The sequence below is a fragment of the Pieris napi genome, chromosome 17 (genome assembly GCF_905475465.1).
Source record: "Pieris napi chromosome 17, ilPieNapi1.2, whole genome shotgun sequence".
Classification (NCBI taxonomy): domain Eukaryota; kingdom Metazoa; phylum Arthropoda; class Insecta; order Lepidoptera; family Pieridae; genus Pieris; species Pieris napi.
In genome coordinates this window covers 4,219,656-4,235,910 of record NC_062250.1, presented here as the reverse complement: position 1 = coordinate 4,235,910, position 16,255 = coordinate 4,219,656, and the positions used below count along the sequence as shown (strand labels likewise).

Below are 16,255 nucleotides of genomic sequence, written 5' to 3'. Positions count from 1 at the left end.
TAAATCGATTTCATTTTAAACTAAACAAAAGGAAAAAGATAGTGGGAAATATATTATTGTTATAAAAATCAATCATTATAAAGCGTTTAAAAACGTCATGGATTTACTCCATATTTTGTGTATGTCACGTGACGCAAAACGATCAAGATTAGTTGTCTTGGCGATAACTTGCTACAAGTTTTTAAATAATATGGCTTAATTGATAATTCTGATCCTAATTAATACTTTTATACCGTATAATTTCATCGAAGACTGTGTTTAGCGAAATATACAGTATATTGAATTTTTTATAAAATTAACGCAATAATATCGGAAATATTTAAATTATCAAGCTGAAAATATAAAAAATGCTAAGTATGATAAAACCTTAAATAACAACATAACTGTATCCTGGTATGAACAAATTATGATGCACTTTCACAATTTGCATCCAGTTAGGGAATTGTTAAAATAAATTTTAAAGGTATGTTTTTAGCAATTTATGTTTTAAGATTAGCGTTTGCAAGCCAGAATTCAGAATAGCATTGATTGCTTTGCAAACCAAAAACTTGTCTGAAACCATAAGTATAGTGTATTATTTATCTATGTTTATACAGGATTTGTACATAGTTGCAGTGTTGGCAGATGGCACTTGCCACTCGTGACTTGGGATTTGGCAAGTTTTATCACAGACAATTCCAGTAGAAAAACATAACATTTAATTTTAATGTATCAATTAATATATTTTATCAACATAGTTCGTAATTTTTAACTACTTTGTATCAGTTGTGCCAAATTAAATTAAAATGTTAGATTTAAATAAATAAAAATAATGTTTAAAATGTAATTATTGTAACCTAGCAAAGCCGAACTTTTAGTATAATTTATGAAAAGTCAAAAATACGATATCTAATAGTTCTGTTACAATGCATTTCGTACCAAGAATCCATATATATTTAATTACAGTTATTAGTTTAAGTCATTTGTGTTATACAATACGCGAATATAAAAAAGAAGATATAATAAAACTGCGGTAAGTTAACAGACTTTAAATGTACCTTTATGTGTATGTTTTAGTAAATAGCCACGTAATTAATAAACACTCTTTCAGAGAGGAGGTTCGTGAAATGTTCCAGCATGCTTATGATAGTTATTTAAAATATGCATATCCATATGATGAGCTGCGTCCATTGAGTTGTGATGGCATGGATACTTGGGGTAGCTACTCCCTAACTCTTATAGATTCCCTGGACATGTTAGTTATCATGGGAAACTACACTGAATTCAATAGAGTGGTAGACATAGTGTTGGAGCGAAAAGACTTTGATACAGATATTAATGTTTCTGTGTTTGAAACTAATATCAGAATAATTGGTGGTTTATTGAGTGCACATCTTTTATCTCACAAGTAAGTTGCATAAGTGACTTTGAAGATGGTTTTAACTAGATATTTCTATAATACTTTTATCTGTATTAAAATTGTTGTACTGATTTTTTGGGCTAGTTGTACCTTATAAACCATAATTACCTATTATTATGTATGTCTAGTCACAATATTGTAACTACTGCAACATGCTTAAGACTAAACAACCTAACTAGAACTATCAACTTGCTTGGCTAAAGAGCCGAATTCTTGTAGGTTTAACTATTAACTTTACTCATATCACTTCTTTTTTGGCACTAATCAACTACAACTTCCTAATCCTTCTTGTTGTGGCAACTAAACTACTAGTAATGGATTCTTATACTGAAGGAGGAACAAAAACTGATTTTGTCATGTTTTTCTATTTCTTTTTATATTATAGGTCTGGTATGAAATTAGAGCCTGGTTGGCCATGCAATGGCCCATTATTAAGATTAGCTGAGGATGTTGCTCATAGGCTCATAGCTGCATTTGATACAACCACTGGTATGCCATATGGAACAATTAATTTAAGATCTGGAGTTCCACCTGGGGAAACAAGTATCACTTGTACTGCTGGTGTGGGGACATTTATCATTGAATTTGGTACTCTAAGCAGGTTGACAGGGGACCCTTTGTATGAAGAGGTAATTGTATATATATTACTGCTGTGCGTTCTACACAACAAAAATAATTTCAAGTATTTATTTTTAATAAAACATGACATGATTTTATACAATAAATAAACAATCAAACCAAAATATTTAATTATACAATTATAAAAATAACCCACTCTAGCTATTTTTCATTTTTAGTAACCCATACTGTATAATAGTAAATACATATTGTGTCTATAATAAATTTAAAAAAAAATTCAATTTAAATTTTTGTGTTTTAGGTTGCATACAATGCATTGAAAGCTCTGTACCATCATAGGTCACCAATTGGTTTGGTGGGGAATCATATAGATGTGATGACCGGCCGCTGGACAGCCCAGGATGCTGGTATTGGGGGAGGAGTGGATTCTTATTTTGAGTATTTAGTTAAAGGTAATTATTGCATAGTAAGCTATCATGTGATGTTAAATGACTGAAGTATTCTTATATAAATAGAGTATCAAGTACTAAAATATTATATTAATTAGGTAAAATATTTAGGCTCTCATTTTATGAAGCAATATATTATTACAATATATTTTGATTTACTTGTATGTGAAATGTATATTTATATATTACATAAAATTTGTACCAATATACTTGTGGGTGCTATTGACTTGAAGTACTTTTAATTTCCCCACGATTTTGATTTCGCAAAACCGTTAAATAGAGCAGCTCAGGACTTTTTATGGGAAAAATTAGCATGCCCATGGACACTTCCAACGCCTCGGAGCTTACGGATGTGTTGTCGACCTTTGACGAAATGGTACTAGTGCCTTAACTACTTGTGCCTTAAAAAGTACTATTGAGGAACGACAAAATGTAGCCTTAAATAAAAAAATAAAAAATATGTGCCGCTACAACCTTTTTAGGTCTGGGCCTCAGATTTTTTAATCTGTTTCATGATCAATCTAATAAGCGAGTTGGTGATCAGTCTCCTGTGCCTGACACAGTCCGTCGACTTTTTTGGGTCTAAGGCAAGCCGGTTTCCTCACGATGTTTACCTTCACCGTTCGAGCGAGTAAATGCGCACATTAAAAGTCCATTGGTGCATAGCCAGAGATCGAACCTACGATCTCAGGGATGAGAGTCGCGCGCTGAAGCCACTAGGCCAACACTGCTCTTACCCTCTTAGCCTTAAATAAAGGTGGACTTTTATATATGTGAAATTTTTAAGGCGCAATATTGTTGGAAAGGCCGGAATTAATGTCAATGTTTAATGAGGCCCGTGCCAACATTGATAAATATTTGAAGAAAGATGATTGGTACGTGTGGGCCACGATGCTGCGAGGACACGTCACGCTGCCCGTTTTTCAGTCACTCGAGTCCTACTGGCCTGGTGTTCTTAGCTTAATTGGTGAGCATACTTTATGTTTTAACCGACCTCTAATAGGTGTATGTGTTAAACTAAGTGATATAGATGAACCTTTCAATCGGAAATATTCTTTAATAAGACTACGTTTTATCAAAATCGGTTTAGTATTTCAAGAGTATCCTACATATTATACATTTTAGTTGGTTTTATTTTGTTTATAATTTTTTATTATTTATTACATTTAATACGTCCGTACTATTATAATGATATTGTTTTTATATTTGTTTCTGCTATTTTTTAAATTATGTTTTTTATATAGAACAGGGTGAACTGACAGATGGCTCACTTGATGTTAAGTGATACCGCTGCCCATGGACACTCAATGCCACAGGGCTCGCAAGTGCGTTGCCGGCCTTTCAGTCATTGAACAATATTTTGCGTCGGAGTGACGTAGTATAGTATAAATTTGTATTATAGACATTATCACTCGAACGTCAAGATCCATTTAGAAATGATCACAGTTTTTTTTGTATAACGCCTAAGGCCCGTACTATAGAACGTTAACCATACCTAAATCTAGTTCTGTCAAGAGCTGTCAAGCATTTTCCCTTATGAAGTTTGACATATTTGACAGCGCTCAAGACAAATCCCAAAACCTAAAAATTTCGTTCCAGGCGAAAGCGATACAGCGATGAGAATAATCCACAATTACCACAGTGTATGGAAACAGTATGGTTTTACACCGGAAGTATATAATCTTGGCACGGGGGAGGCATCTTCGTCAAGGGAGAGTTATCCCCTAAGGCCGGAGCTCATAGAGTCAATAATGTATTTATATAGAGAAACGAGAGATCCGATACTCTTGCAAATGGGTGAGGATATTCTAAGAAGTATTCAGCACAGTGCATGGACACCGTGTGGCTATGCAACGGTAAGCTATTAAATGTTATGTTCTTTGTGTAATAAATTTATGTACTCATACAAAATAAATTAAAACATTTCTTATTAAAGGTTTCTTAAATAATATTTATTTAGTTCAGCAGACAATTACAATTCCATGATATTATGCTTGTTAAAATATTTCTCGTTTAAAGCAATTATTTAGAGATATCTTATTTGAACGTTATCTGTCATAATCCGTGTGTTTTACACATTTATTTCTTTCGTAATCCTACAGCTAACAAAAATTATATATAATAAACAATTACACAATATAGCCAAAGATGTAATACATAATATTTACTAAAAGGTTTAAACATTTATAAAAGGGGAAAACGAAATAAAAAATATTCAATAAATATAGTGATGATTTTGCGCAATTGATATTCTTAATACATCATTTTAAACATATTCCACAATAGCTTAAACAAGTCAAGGCTTAAATATTGGTCATGTATGTACGGGCTGCGCGATACAAAACTGAGTTTTTTGCATAATTAGTGTTGATGTAAGAAAATTGAAACAAAGCACGACTTTTAGGCATATGGGAGTTTAAGTGTGTCAGATGTCAAACGGGCGAAATATGTCAAATGGATTTTGACATACGTCATATTTGCACTGAGTCTCTCGTCACGTCTATCCTAAAATCTCTGAGCATTTAAAATGTAATGTAATGTGTAATGATTGAGTTGGTTAGACTAAGGTCATCGAACTTAAATCTAGTTTCTAGAGCTGTCAAACCGTGTCACATTTGACAGGGCTCAAAACGAGATCGTGACTTGCGATAAGAATTATGAACATAAGTTTGAACCGAAATGGGTTGATGGGTACTAATAAGTTGAATAAATTAAATAATTTTTAATTATTGAACCTTTTTGTAAATATTATATACTCCACCTTTGGCTATCTTTATTATATATAATTAATGTTAGCGGGAGGATTAAGAAATACATAAAATTTAATTAATTTCCTAGATCAAAGATGTCCGTGATCATCGCAAAGAGAACCGAATGGAGTCGTTTTTCTTAGCCGAGACGACAAAGTATCTATACCTCCTTTTTGACCCGGATAACTTCATTCACAACCCGGGCGTACACGGGACGGTGATAGACACGCCAAATGGTGAATGTATTGTGGACGTCGGTGGATATATATTTAATACCGAAGCACATCCAATTGACCCGACAATGTTGTATTGCTGCCATGAAGCAAGGCAAGGGTAGGTTTTGGACATTTTCAGGCGCTTAAGGTTGTTGTAATATAAAAAAAATAAGTACGAAAATCTGAGGTCCAGAGATTTTGTATTTATTTTTCTAGTAGCTATGGGTGATTAGCCATCTGTGCCTGACACGTGACATCGACTTGGATCTAAGGCAGTGTTTGCCAATGTGGGTCCCAGGCCCTACAGGGGGAAATTTGATTTTAAGGGGGGCAATTCGAAAATGGAGTCAACGTTTTTCATTATGTTTTGAAATTTCACTTAGGTACTGAGTTTCGTTAACAATTTCCTAGTGATTTCACCCTAAAATCTACTATTTAAGTTTATAAGTGAACAATTCAATTTGACATATAAAAAATTACATATCTTACATAATATGTGGTTCTTTTTTGTATCTTACATAATATCTTACATTAGAATTTTAAAAAGGTGTAGGGCATGGCACAAAAAAGGTTGAGGAAAACGTAAGGGATGCCGGTTTCCTCACGTTTCCTTTACGAGCGAGTGTTAAATGCGCACATTGAAAAGTCCAATGGTGCTGCCAGGGTTCGAACCTACGACATCAGGGATAAGTTAACACCGGAAAAACTAACTTAACTAAATGTTGATAAGGGCGACGCCGTGTAAAGACGGAATCTAGTTAAATGTTTGTTTATAATAATAATAGTAAAAGCGAAATAGTTTATTTCCCTCATGTCATATCCCACAGACCGTATGTAACAAACACAGGAAGAAAACAGTTATTAGAAAATATTGTTGGTATGATAGATTTTTAAAAGAAAAAGCGTTAAAAGCGATTGCCAAAAAGGTTATTGCCATTAATTAAAAAAAAAAATTTACTTAGTAATTACTTATTTAAAGATACTTATTGGTCTAATGTTACCCGATTCTTGCTTAATAACGCTTTTTTTTTAAATTGATCCGCCCACTATCGAATATATCAATATCAGATTAAAAAGCATTTCTGCTGCATTCGCGAAGAATTCATTAATTTATTCCACATACTATACATTTATCTTCCGGCCACGTATTTAACCATACCGCCTTCGTTCACGTATATTTTTCCTTTAGAAAATCCCATATTCATTGGTCAAGTATGCGCTTCGACTTTTTCTTTACTAAATTGTAACTTATACCTATAAATATTTGCAGGATAAATATCAGCGAAGTACACAGAGTATACCAAATGTTAGAAGAAGAAGATAACATACACTTCATGACTATGATTGATAATTCAACTAAAGCAACAGAAAAAACTGTAACTCAAATGTTATCGGAGCCTATAGAAGCTCAAACAATCTCACAAACAGATACATCACGTGATACAAGTAAAAATGAAGTGTTCATCAAAACAGAGACAAGAACGGGCTACGTAAACATAGACGGTACAGAGAGAGAGAAAACCAAAAATGAAACAAAACTAAGCGACGTTTTGAAAGATCGTATCAACAATTTCTTCAACAAAACAGAGAATAAAGAAGTAAAAGAAGAAAATTTCACTGAGAAAGTCGATGTGGACGATATTATAATCCCCGAAAAACATGAAGAATTAGAATTGCCGAGTACAACGCGAGCGAAGGAAACAATGAAATTGCTTCCCAAAGTAATTCAGGACTTTTTAAATAACGACTGGAAGACAAAGCACAAATGCGAACCGCAGCATATGTTTGAGAGAATGAGACGTGAGAATAAATATCCGATTCACCCAGATGTGGACAAGTTCGAACTTTTGTTGACGCCGGTGCCATCTTTCTTACAACGAATATCGTTAGCTGGAGAGTTTTTAAATAAAAAACAATTAGAAGTATAGAGAAATGTGTTTTGTTTAATATAGTTAAAGAAATCTAATTTTAGTGAGTTCACTAATGCATTGTTTTTGTTTTCATAAATTTATTTATTTTTATTTCAAACTAAGAGGTAGCAGACTGTTTCAACAATTATTTTTGTTGTTATTTATTTAAGGGGCTGTTCAAGTTGTTCGATTTAATTTCCTTATTTGGTGGTTACGTCAACAGTAATTAGGCTATGTTCAGATGGCAAAAACTTGACGCGCGTTTTCAAATCGCGCGACTAGACATTGTGGTATTTTCATACAACTGTTCACATGAGCGCGCGTTAACGCTCGTCAACGCGGCGCTCAGAGAAAAAGTCTCTAGACGCAGGTGATCGCGCGTTGACGCGCGCTTTGATATTAATGTAATGTCCGTTTGCTGTTCAGATGATCGCGCGCTTTCATCGCGATCGCATGTAATTTTCGTAGTTATATTTTGTTCTCGCATTTAAAATTAGTGAAATTGAAGATATTGACATCGACTTACTAATCGATGAAGTAGAAAAAATGTCAGCAAGTTGGAATATAGCAAATTTGTTTAAAAAATATAATATAATTTGATTTTTTTTTCAAAATTGGATGAACCCAATGTGTACGTTTTCTTTTTCTATATTTTTCTTTATAATATAACCACAAAATATTAGCCTCTTCCACGTCCATTTTCTACGTTCTACCGAACTAGACTGACGAGTACTCTCGCAACGCGCGTTAGCGCTTATCATGTGAACGCTCTTCAAATTTGATCGCGCGTTACATGTGAACATAGCCTCATTTACTTTTTTTACACATAGTACCCATTGTCTATGTTTGAAAATGAAATGCATTTTCGAGTTTTCCTACAAAAAATTAATACGTTTATGTACCTACTATTGTTTTTGAGAGCTTTGCTAACTTTTGATGACAAGAGGAGGGGGAGGGGATGAATTGCAGTAAATCTGCTTACGTAATAGTTTAACGGCCCCTAACAAAGTTTTATATATTTAAATAAAAGACTGATATCGAAAATTTTGTCTTATTTCAAAATCACCTAGTAAATCTTCTTTCATACCAGGGATAAATAGACAAGTGATTAAAGGATCTGTCACGTTAGCATGTCAAAATAAGGTCAACATGTTAGTGTAATATCATCATCAACATGTTAGTGAATAGACAAAATTAATAAGTAAAAATATAAAAAAATATAACAACACAAAAATGCTCGGGTTTCTCTCAATGAGTTTGAATCGTGCTATGCTAGGAGTGAGCGCCGCTCTTTCCCTGGCCTCATGCACGATCTATCATGACCGATCTGAAAACATCAGCATCCGAAGAAAATACTTTGTCTGCTAAAGGTTATAAACTAACGAAATTCGTTGGCGAAGGTGCTTACGCAAAGGTTCACATCTAAAGTTTTTTAAACCATAATTTCATATTCACATAGATTCCATTATCCTATACTCTTCCACAGGTATATTTAACAGAATACGCCGCTAAGGAAGGCGCCAATAAAGTTACACTCGCGTGTAAAATCATTGAAACCTCAAAAGCCCCAAAGGATTTTGTTGTAAAGTTTTTACCCCGTGAAATAGACGTTTTGATACGATTAAACCATCCTCACCTGATACACGTGCACAGCATATTTCAGCGGAAAACTAAATACTATATTTTTATGAGATACACTGAAAACGGTGATCTCTTGGGTTATATTTTGAAAAATGGTTGCGTTTCTGAAAATCAGTCGAGAGTTTGGTTCCGTCAATTAGCTTTGGCTCTCCAGTACCTTCACGAGTTGGAAATAACACACCGTGATATAAAGTGCGAAAACGTATTATTGACAGCAAATTTTAACGTAAAGCTTTCCGATTTCGGGTTCTCGAGGTCTTGCGTTGACGAGGAAGATCAGCCCGTATTGAGTGAGACCTATTGTGGGTCTATGTCCTACGCGGCTCCGGAGATCTTGAGAGGCAAGCCGTATTTGCCGAAGCAAACTGATCTTTGGTCGTTGGGAGTTGTACTATTTGTAATGTTAAATAAATCTATGCCCTTTGATGATACACGAATGAGAAAATTATATGAACAGCAGATGGGAAAAAAGTATAGATTTAGATCACGTGTAGCGAGTGCTATATCTTTAGAGTGCAAATCTGTGGTGAAGCATTTATTGGAGCCGGATCCTGGCCTACGCCACTCGGCGGCACAAGTCCTCAATTCCGAATGGATTGCTATGGACAGTAGACTTACAAGTATGTTGTCTTTTATACAAATTGCTTTTTGCATTGTATAATATAATATAATAATGTGATTGGACAATTAAAGAAAAAACTTTTTAACCGGATTAAAGGTATGTATTTTTATAAATTTACAACTATCGCCGTGGTCACCGTGACCACGCACGCTGTACAGCACGCGAAACGTCGGATAAATTTAAAATTATGTTAAATGGTTGTAAATTTATAAAAATACATAACTTTAATCCGGCTAAACAGTTTTTTCTTTAAATGTGTAAAGGTTATGTCAATCAAAGACAATACTATGATTGGACAATTCACACCAATTGACCTAGTCCCATGCTAAGCTGGTGAAGCTTGTGTTATGGGTACTAGGCAACGGATATACATACATATTATAGATAGATATACATATTTAAACACCCAAGACCTAAGCACAACACCAAATGCTCATCACATCGATGTTTGTCTCAGCCGGGGATCGAACCCGGGACCCATGGATTCGCACTCAGGGGTACTAACAACTAGACCAATGAGCCGTCGAAAAATAATTAAGTATTATAAATGTATTACGATATTCTGTTATCATTTTTTAGCTCTTAACACAGTTGAAGCAGCGGCATTACAAAAAGCGCGCGAAGAGCGCCGTCGATTATCAGATTCGCATCGCAACCCGCCAAAAAGGCAAGGAGACATATTAAGCAGAGAAACGAGAGATTCCTATAGAGTGGGTATACTTGTTTCACACAGTATATTTAAATCATTATGTACTGAATGATATTTCTTTTGTTTCAGGCAAGTGAAATGATAAAATCTTTAGCTAATTTAACTGCCAGGCAGAAAAAACACGATTAAATGGAAGCGAAAGCAAAGGTATTGTTATTGTTAAGAAACTCATTTATGAATCGTTTACGCCTATAATATATAACTTGTAGGTTCATGTTGAGGAAGATTTGAAATTGAGTGGCTCTGAACAACTAACGCTTGCGACTCGGGGGTATAGAATGATAAAGAAAATAAACGAAGGTTCCTATGCCAAGGTATGTTACATTAATAAATACAAAGCTATTAATTTAAGCGCCATTAGGAAAACTTGTGTAAGAATTGCACGAGTAGGTTTGGTCGTATTACTAATTGTCTCACAATTTAATTACTGTATGTGTTAATAATTATTTGTTTAGCGCTATATGCTCTTTTTTTCTTGTTTGTTTCTGGTTTTTTAAACATTGTTTGTGGAGGAGGGCGGTAATAGGCCTATCAGTGCCCTTTATGTTTTCATATTTTAGGATAAATGTTTTGTTTTCTAAATAAATCGTATTTGTTAACACATTTCTTTTTATCTAGGTTTATCTCTCAGAATACAGAAATCCTAATAAAAAGGATCGTTTGTCAGTTCTCGCTTGTAAAATCATAGACACCAATACGGCTCCAAAAGATTTTGTTAAGAAGTTTCTACCGAGGGAGATAGATATGCTAATTAAATTAAACCACCCACATCTCGTGCATACTCACAGCATCTTCCAAAGACGATATAAATACTTCATATTCATGCGTTATATGGAAAACGGGGATTTGTTAGAGCATGTTCTGCAAAAAGGTGCCGTACAAGAAGACCAAGCTAGGATTTGGACGCGTCAGCTTGCTCTCGCCATTCAATATATGCACGAGTTGGAAATAGCTCACCGCGATATAAAATGTGAGAACGTACTACTCACCGCTAATCAAAACGCAAAATTGTCAGACTTCGGTTTTGCCAGGATGTGCGTGGACAAACGATTCAAAGACATTCCCAGCGAGACGTTTTGTGGATCGCTCTCATACACTGCGCCAGAAATTTTACAAGGATCACCCTATTACCCTAAGCCCACGGATATTTGGTCCCTAGGTATTGTGCTGTACGTTATGCTTAACAGAGCGATGCCCTTTGAAGATAAGCATATCAAGCAATTGTACCAAGCTCAGTTAAACAAAAGCTGGAGATTCCGATCGCGATACAAAGAATCGCTTTCAGAGAATTGTAAACGCCTTGTACATTTAATGCTAGAACCGAATTACAGAAATAGAATCAAAGTGGACAATATCATTAACGGTGCGTGGATCGCTATGGATTCGAGATTGTTGGGTAAATACTTTTTCTCTTGTGTTTTTGCGTTCTCTCATGATGCAATGCTTTATTTTATATACTGACTAGCAGACCGGCCAAGCGTTGCTGGGGCTAAGGTTTTTGTTATATTACATAGTAGTAAACTATTCAAGAGAAACGGCAGGAGAACACCAATCCACCATGCTTTTTTGGTGGTTATGCCATTAAATTGTAGCTTATGTGAAACGTTGGTACTTTCAACACAGCGCACACAGATGTAAGCTATCCTATCTTTTAAGTTGGATCAAACTACACACTGTGTGCAAATTTGATTGATATCGGTTCGGTAGTTTAGGAGTCCATCGCGGACAAACAACGTGACACGTAATTTATATATATTAAGAAATTTTTAGAGTGGAATACACAAGAAACATCAGCTTTTAAGAAAGCAAGAGAGGAGAGAATTTTAAGCATGCAGCAGGTGGAAGTGACGGAGCCTATTAGACAGGAAAAGGACACATCCTGCCTTCCCGACAAATCTCTAGTAAAAGCTACGTATGATATCGACGACTCCACATCGTCTTGGTAAACAAATATTACCTTAAAAACTTTTTTGTTACAATTTTTAACACTGTCATTTTCCGTTTGTTGCAATGTCAGTTTTGAGGTTTTTGACATCAATCACAAAGATGTAGCTTTATTTTTAACGTTTATTTTTTAACCCTTTAACACAATCGCCACTATGTAAATATGTTAATAAAAGTAAAAATAAAGTAACAATGCGCGCGTGGCAATAAGTCGCATAAATGCCAGCAACAGAAAAATTTGAACTCACAGCCACACAATCCGACATCGCCGTATTACAGGAAAAGGGATTTATATTAGAGAAGATAGTTGGTGAAGGCTCTTATGCTAAAGTAAGCGGTTACAACAAGAAACTCAACTAAAATGTTAACAATCGTTTATAAAACTTACTACTTTCAGGTGTTTAAAGCGACTCATATGGTTGACGAGACCCGGCACACGGTCATGGCCTGTAAAGTAATTGATACAGCACAGGCGCCTCGCGACTATCTCACTAAATTCTTGCCACGCGAACTAGATGTTCTAATTCGAGTCAATCACCCGCACATCGTACACGTGTCTAACATATTTCAGCGTCGCGCTAAATACTTTATTTTCCTCCGATTCGCGGAGAATGGAGATTTATTAGATTTCCTCACTCAGAACGGCGCTGTTCCGGAGAACCAAAGTAGACTTTGGATGCGTCAGATACTGTCGGGAATTCATTACATACACACACTTAATATCGCGCATAGGGATCTGAAATGTGAGAATATACTGATCACCGTTAATTATAATGTCAAAATAACAGATTTTGGTTTTGCTCGCAATGTCCGACAGCGGGACCGCGACGTCTTAAGTGAGACGTACTGTGGTTCGCTGTCGTACGCCGCACCAGAAGTGTTGAAAGGCGTACCGTACCTCCCGAAACTGGCGGATATGTGGTCGATTGGAATTATAATGTACACAATGCTCAATAAGGCGCTGCCGTTCAATGAGACTTCGGTTAAGAAATTATATGAGAAACAGGTACATACCTACTGCTCTGTTTCAGCCTTTCAGATATACTAATTAAGAGGTGCCATTACAAGTCTTCCAAAGCACATACAAATCGTGTGACAAAATTTCACAAGACCAGCCTTGCGATTCTGTAACTCAAAAATAATAAACTACAAGCTCCCTCCTTATCAGAATGCCAAATCGTAAAATGACTGCTTTACGACTGATTTGAGCGCGACCGTCGCTGCAAAAACCGCAGAGTTCAAAAAGTGAGTTACAGAATCGCAAGGCTGACTACTTTAACTACTAGACTTCTTTGCACTTCTTTTCGACTGCTATTGGAGCTAGTACCAGGCTTTCTGTGTTTCACAGATGTTGTTTCTTTTTATGGAAATAGATGGATGAGTTTTACGAAGTGAAACGATGTTTCTTGTGAATTAGAGAATATTAAAACGGTAAAATATAATAATGAAATCTCCTGGTTTCTAGGGAATTACAATTTTTCTCGCTTAATTTTAGTGATATTTTTTCTTGAACATCTTGATAAGTTTACCTAACGATGTACTCTTACGGAAGAAATCCGTTTGTTTTAAATAAATAGTTCTCCATACAGTTGTTTAATATTTTAGGTGATGCGAAAATGGCGTTTTCGCACTGGAGTAGTGAACCAACTATCGTCTGAATGCAAGCTACAGGTTACGCAATTAATGGAGCCGGAAGCCAAAGCTCGACCCACCGCTGCCTCCATCTTCAATGGACCCTGGATAGCTATGGACCCCAGATTAACCAGTACGTGTTTGCATTTATTCCTTTTTACACGCTTTATATTAGCTTCACCTGTATGTATGTATGTATGTAACCGACTCCTTCGGACTCGATTTTGACCCACTTTAAACGGACAGATTTAATTCAAACTTTGTACACTTATAAAGAATCAGCGACAATATAATAATTTCATAGGTTTATCTCGAAAAAAACAATGAAATTTTTTTTAAGTCCACAAAGCAATACGATTAAATTGAGACAACACGTATTGCTGCTAGTGTGAAAAAGCGTGGGGCGCTCTGTGCCATATTTTTCGTCTATCGAGCAACTCACGCTTTTTCACAATAATACCAGTATTTTTTGTTCATTACCATTTTCAGCTTAAATTAGGAATTATTTTTCACTTTTTAGTTTAAAGTGCTTTAAAAGCGTATTTTATAGCTTTTTTAAACTATATTTATTGATGTTGAATTGTGCGAGTACCGTTTCTTTATATTATGAATGATTTATTTTCGCTTGAGTGGCTCTATTTAAAGTCTTTATAATTTCTAATCAATCAATGTCTAACAATTAGCCAGAGTAGGGTTTTAGAGTATTGTATTTCTTCTTAATCAATAACTATACTTGTACGTTTCCTGGGTCATCGGGTGTTTTAAATAATATAAGATTTTTGTCTTACTCTGTATTAACCACTCGCGTATAACAATAGAATATAAGCGAAATAATGGAATGTTAATTGCTATGTACCGAATGATTGCGAAATAACAGTCGAAGAGAGTGCCTGCGTCGGGCTATACTCTCGGGGGGTGACTACGACGATTTAGGAAATCGTCATGCTTGTAAATGAGCAAATGCTCGTAGCATTGGCACGTACATAGGGAATCATCACGCTTATAAAACTAAGAAAGCCTGAGTGAGCAAAATGTACAGCCTTGGCTCGTACAATACTACTATAAAAAAATGAGAACCCTTGTGTGCATAAGCACATTGCTTGTGATAATAAACTTTTTCCTTAGCTCGTAGTTTATAGAGTCTTTAAAAGCAGGAAGTATTCAGGAGTGACTAGTACTATACTGGGGCTACAATCTTTTAATAAAATTTTCAGAGCTAACGTTTCTTGAGGAATCTCTTCTAAAGCAAGCACAAGAAGAGTCGCAGAGACGCGAAATGGAGCACTTTGAGGACGAGAGCGAAGTGGAGCGACTCGCGGAACTACGGCGCAAAGGGCGAGGCAAAGGTTATTTTTTATAATTTAACTTTTAATTTTTTAAATAGCTTATTATAAGCCAAATATTTATTTATAGACTACGGATATCATAATATCCGTAGTCTATAAATAAATAAATCATAATTTCTGTAGGCTAAACTTAGCCTAGAATTAGCTGATACCAAACTTTCGAATTTATAATCATTATGAACTTATAATTTACTGAGTTTATTCTCAGAGCAGGAAAATTCTTACAACGCAGAGTGAAATTCGACTTAAAAGTTGAACGTAATTGTTATTTTTTCTTGTTGATTTAATTTAAAAGCTTACTTTTTTATGTAATAGGAGGCAAACGGGCAGGAGCCTGATTTTAAATGGTACTGCCGCCCATGGACACTCATATTGCGCAAGTGCGTTGCCGGTCTTTTTTACTTCATAAAACTCTCCCATTTTTATCTTATTTACTAAAAAATATATTCAAAAAGGGTTAAAAATTTCAGCTTCAAACAAAAACAAATGATTATAAATATATGTATATTGAAATTCTAATATTAAGCTCAAAAGGTCGTTATAATTTTACGACATCGTGAGAAATTTTTGTAATTTAGTTTTAATTTTCATTTAATACCTGCTTATTAAAAACTATTTATATAAATTGTTTTTCAGAGGGTTTAAAAGTATTGAAGAACGCCGACTCAAACTTCGCAAAATCTCAACCTTTGCTCGAGGAAAGGGAATGAAAGACAAGGATATTCAATCAGTGTTTATTAATTTATATTAACCATGATATTAAGTTATTGTAAAAATTATTTAATATATTTATTGTTACAAGTTGTATTTCAACTGGATTATAACACTTATTTCTAGTTTTACATTGTTATGGAAGACAAGGGTTCATATGGGCATCGCACAATTTATGCTTTTTGGCACAATCACTAGGAACGGGATCATTAGTAAACGCATCAAAAACATTAAATCAAAGACAATTGACTTGTGACATAGACAAGCTAGAAAAAAGATTGTAAAGAACCCTCGAAAATGCATTATTTGGTATTGTGCGATATACAGGCATTTCATAAATTGGCAATT

The 16,255-nt window shown here is 34.9% G+C and overlaps 2 protein-coding genes across 7 annotated transcripts; both read left to right on the top strand.

Moving 5' to 3' along the window:
* The first annotated feature begins 655 nt into the window (after positions 1-655).
* Positions 656-7,444, top strand: LOC125057901 (ER degradation-enhancing alpha-mannosidase-like protein 2). Its single transcript, XM_047661847.1, has 8 exons — positions 656-1,012; positions 1,091-1,387; positions 1,785-2,028; positions 2,280-2,430; positions 3,215-3,394; positions 4,027-4,283; positions 5,266-5,510; positions 6,663-7,444. Exons 1-8 carry the CDS (start codon positions 906-908, stop codon positions 7,318-7,320), a joined length of 2,139 nt encoding a protein of 712 aa, XP_047517803.1. The 5' UTR covers positions 656-905; the 3' UTR covers positions 7,321-7,444.
* Positions 7,445-8,025: 581 nt separating this feature from the next.
* Positions 8,026-16,009, top strand: LOC125057903 (testis-specific serine/threonine-protein kinase 3-like). 6 transcript variants are annotated; one of them, XM_047661851.1, is made up of 6 exons: positions 10,145-10,275; positions 10,344-10,421; positions 10,484-10,588; positions 10,893-11,670; positions 12,045-12,216; positions 13,036-13,181. In XM_047661851.1, exons 2-6 carry the CDS (start codon positions 10,404-10,406, stop codon positions 13,052-13,054), a joined length of 1,092 nt encoding a protein of 363 aa, XP_047517807.1. In that variant the 5' UTR covers positions 10,145-10,275; positions 10,344-10,403; the 3' UTR covers positions 13,055-13,181. The 6 variants fall into 6 exon arrangements, with proteins under 6 accessions (XP_047517810.1, XP_047517807.1, XP_047517809.1 ...); XM_047661853.1 differs by having other exon boundaries at positions 13,007-13,142; XM_047661850.1 differs by lacking the exon at positions 13,036-13,181 and adding an exon at positions 12,616-12,818.
* Positions 16,010-16,255: the final 246 nt, after the last annotated feature.